The 2,559-nt window shown below is 37.1% G+C and overlaps 1 protein-coding gene across 1 annotated transcript in view; it reads right to left on the bottom strand.

Moving 5' to 3' along the window:
- Positions 1-2,559, bottom strand: part of si:ch211-217a12.1 (alanine aminotransferase 2-like) — a 17,010-nt gene that overhangs the window by 1,660 nt on the left and 12,791 nt on the right. Inside the window, exons 8-9 of the mRNA XM_014018755.1 lie at positions 2,005-2,141; positions 1,734-1,908 (exon numbers count right to left, since the gene is read on the bottom strand). Coding sequence (XP_013874209.1) covers positions 1,734-1,908; positions 2,005-2,141 — 312 coding nt within the window. The remainder of the gene's footprint in view (positions 1-1,733; positions 1,909-2,004; positions 2,142-2,559) is intronic.

A 2,559-nucleotide genomic window follows, 5' to 3' on the forward strand; every position in this document is an offset into this window, starting at 1 on the left:
TTCTTTAACTAAATTGATAGCAATAAAAGTTTTCTATGTTAAAATTTCTGGGATCATTTGAGTGTTTCTGTTAATGTGTCAGTTTGGAATAAAACATCATTCCTAAAGGTTTTAAAAGGTCTTAAATGTAACTTACTGAAACCTGCATGAACCCTGGTGTTTATTGAAAAAAAAAAAGGCAAACATTACCCTCTCCACCCAGTTAGACATCAATTGTAAAACTTTATCCCATCARTCAGGTCATATCCAGACAACCGGAAAACCTGAACTAATTTTTTATCTTCATGAARCAGGATGTGTTATATAACCACCTGTGAAACACTCTGGTTTAGTTATAAACTCTTGTAACAAGCCACCTTTCTAACTAATAAAAACTGCAGTAGATAAATAAGCTGAACCACAGCAGCTTATCTGCCCCCTTGTGGTCGTTAGAGGGAATGCTGCCACTGACTGTCATCTGAATCCATTCTTTCCACTTTACATCACAACCAAATTAAACGTTACATCATTACAATCAACACTTCACACACAAAATAAAATWAACTGCCCACCGAAAAAAAAAACTTTTGTCTATTACACTTTCCACCTCCTCCTCCGTTTCTCCTGGATTAAACCACCTGCTCACATATTTAATCCAGAACAGTTTTGTTTATTATTTACTCATTTAAAGTTTTGCAGCCAAGTCAGTAAACTAATGCTTATTTATGTCCTTACAGCTGAAATGTGCAGTTAGCATAAATCTAAAACTGAAAGTGCGATTACCCATTAAATAAAAAGGCCCCTCACTTTGAACAATGCTTGATTGTGTGCGACTCCAGTGAGTGCAGACTTCATTACTGCGGCATGAATTGTGTTACAGTTTAAATCTGAAAACTGAACTTCAATTAGAGCTGGGCGATTATTTGATCGTGATAATTGATCGAGAAAAAAAATTCAGGTCGACCACGGTGATCAGCTGTGAGTCTCGTCCTCGATCAAACATGGCGGAAACATGCGCGACAACAGCCAATCAGAATCCACCTTCTCCTGCTCCACTTCCTTTTATAAGTTGCTAATGAAACGCAGACGGAGTCGCAGAATTAACCAAAAAAAAAGCAGGATTTTGTTAAGGGTTCCTTCCAAAACAAAAGTAATGAGCTTAGATCCTATCCAATTAGCAAGTGTGCACAAATTGTTGCTGTTTGTAGGTTTATGTTTCTTTGACATATTTAATGTGAAATTCAATTCTAAAACGTTAATTTTACAGGATAACTTTGTAAATCTGAGATTCTATGATTTACACATAAATGTTTGTTTTTTTCTTGGTAAATACCTTTTTAAATACCTTGCAAAGATAATTTAATGTTCTACTGAACCACAGCAATTCATTATGTTAGTGAAAGTGAAATAACAGCTATTATTATTATTTTTTATTTCTGTAGCTATTTATTTGTTAAATTATTTTTTAGTCACTTATTAGGGTAACAAAAAAAATCGCGATATTAATCGAGATCGGACGATGTGAAAAAAAATTAATAGTGATCATTTTTTTGCCATATCGCCCAGCCCTGTTTTCAGTCCAGCAGAAAGTTCTGTTTTATTTGTCTAAAGCACACAGGCTGATGACTCTGTGAGGGTTGTGGCACTCAGGAGCAGGTCTTGTGTACACAGATTACCTGGTTTATGAGTGTTTACACGAGGAACACCTGCTTGTGTTTAGATTATGTGTGYGTCTGTGTGAGAGAAATCCTCACTTTCATAAATGTAGTGTAGGACGGCTCGTCGGGCTGCGGGGGGTTCACCACCAAATCGAGCAGGGCCTGTCCGGGGACGGGGGGGCAGAGGCGCACCGACACCAGTTTGGTTAGCTGGGYCTTCACCTGGGGGTCCATGTTGAGCACCTCCATGTAGCCTCCGCGGAATCCACACCTGAAAATCAAACGGACAGAAAAAAAAAATGTTTTGTTTTATGTAAACAGGAACAATTAAAAAAGAATCTAGAAAAAGTTAGCGTGAGCGACTCACTCTCCCATGTAGCACTTGGAGGTGGAGTGGAAGGACGCCATCTCTACCTTACTGGAAAACTCTGGTCCCATCTCAAACAAAACCTTCTTAAAGGAGTGAAACTTGCAGCCGTCTGCGTAGACGTTATCCTGGTACACCTGCAGCAGGGAAGCAACTTTGTTAACAATAAATAAATAAATAAATCAAAGTGTAAAAGTTGATGAGGACTAAAAAATAATTGTTTTTTACCTGTTTTGATCTGTGAAAATTCTTTGCAGCTTCTAACTTTAATCATGTTTAAGATATTAATTAGTGCGTTAAACTCTTAAGCCCCAAGGGGTTTTTCTGGGGTTTTTTCTCAAAACACCATGTTGAAGTGTAACTGAGTGTATCTCAGCATTTACAAACTCCACCTAAATCATCTTGGTATCAAAACAAAGCTAACATGTGGGAGATTTTATCAGAAGTGTAAATATTAAAACAGCTGCTGTGGTTTTAGAGATATTGAGGATGGAACATTATTTTTATTTATTTTTTTCACTCTCACCTGAATAATTTCTCATTAGACAGTATATC

The sequence above is a fragment of the Austrofundulus limnaeus genome, unplaced genomic scaffold (assembly GCF_001266775.1).
Source record: "Austrofundulus limnaeus strain Quisiro unplaced genomic scaffold, Austrofundulus_limnaeus-1.0 Scaffold201, whole genome shotgun sequence".
Lineage (NCBI taxonomy): Eukaryota > Metazoa > Chordata > Actinopteri > Cyprinodontiformes > Rivulidae > Austrofundulus > Austrofundulus limnaeus.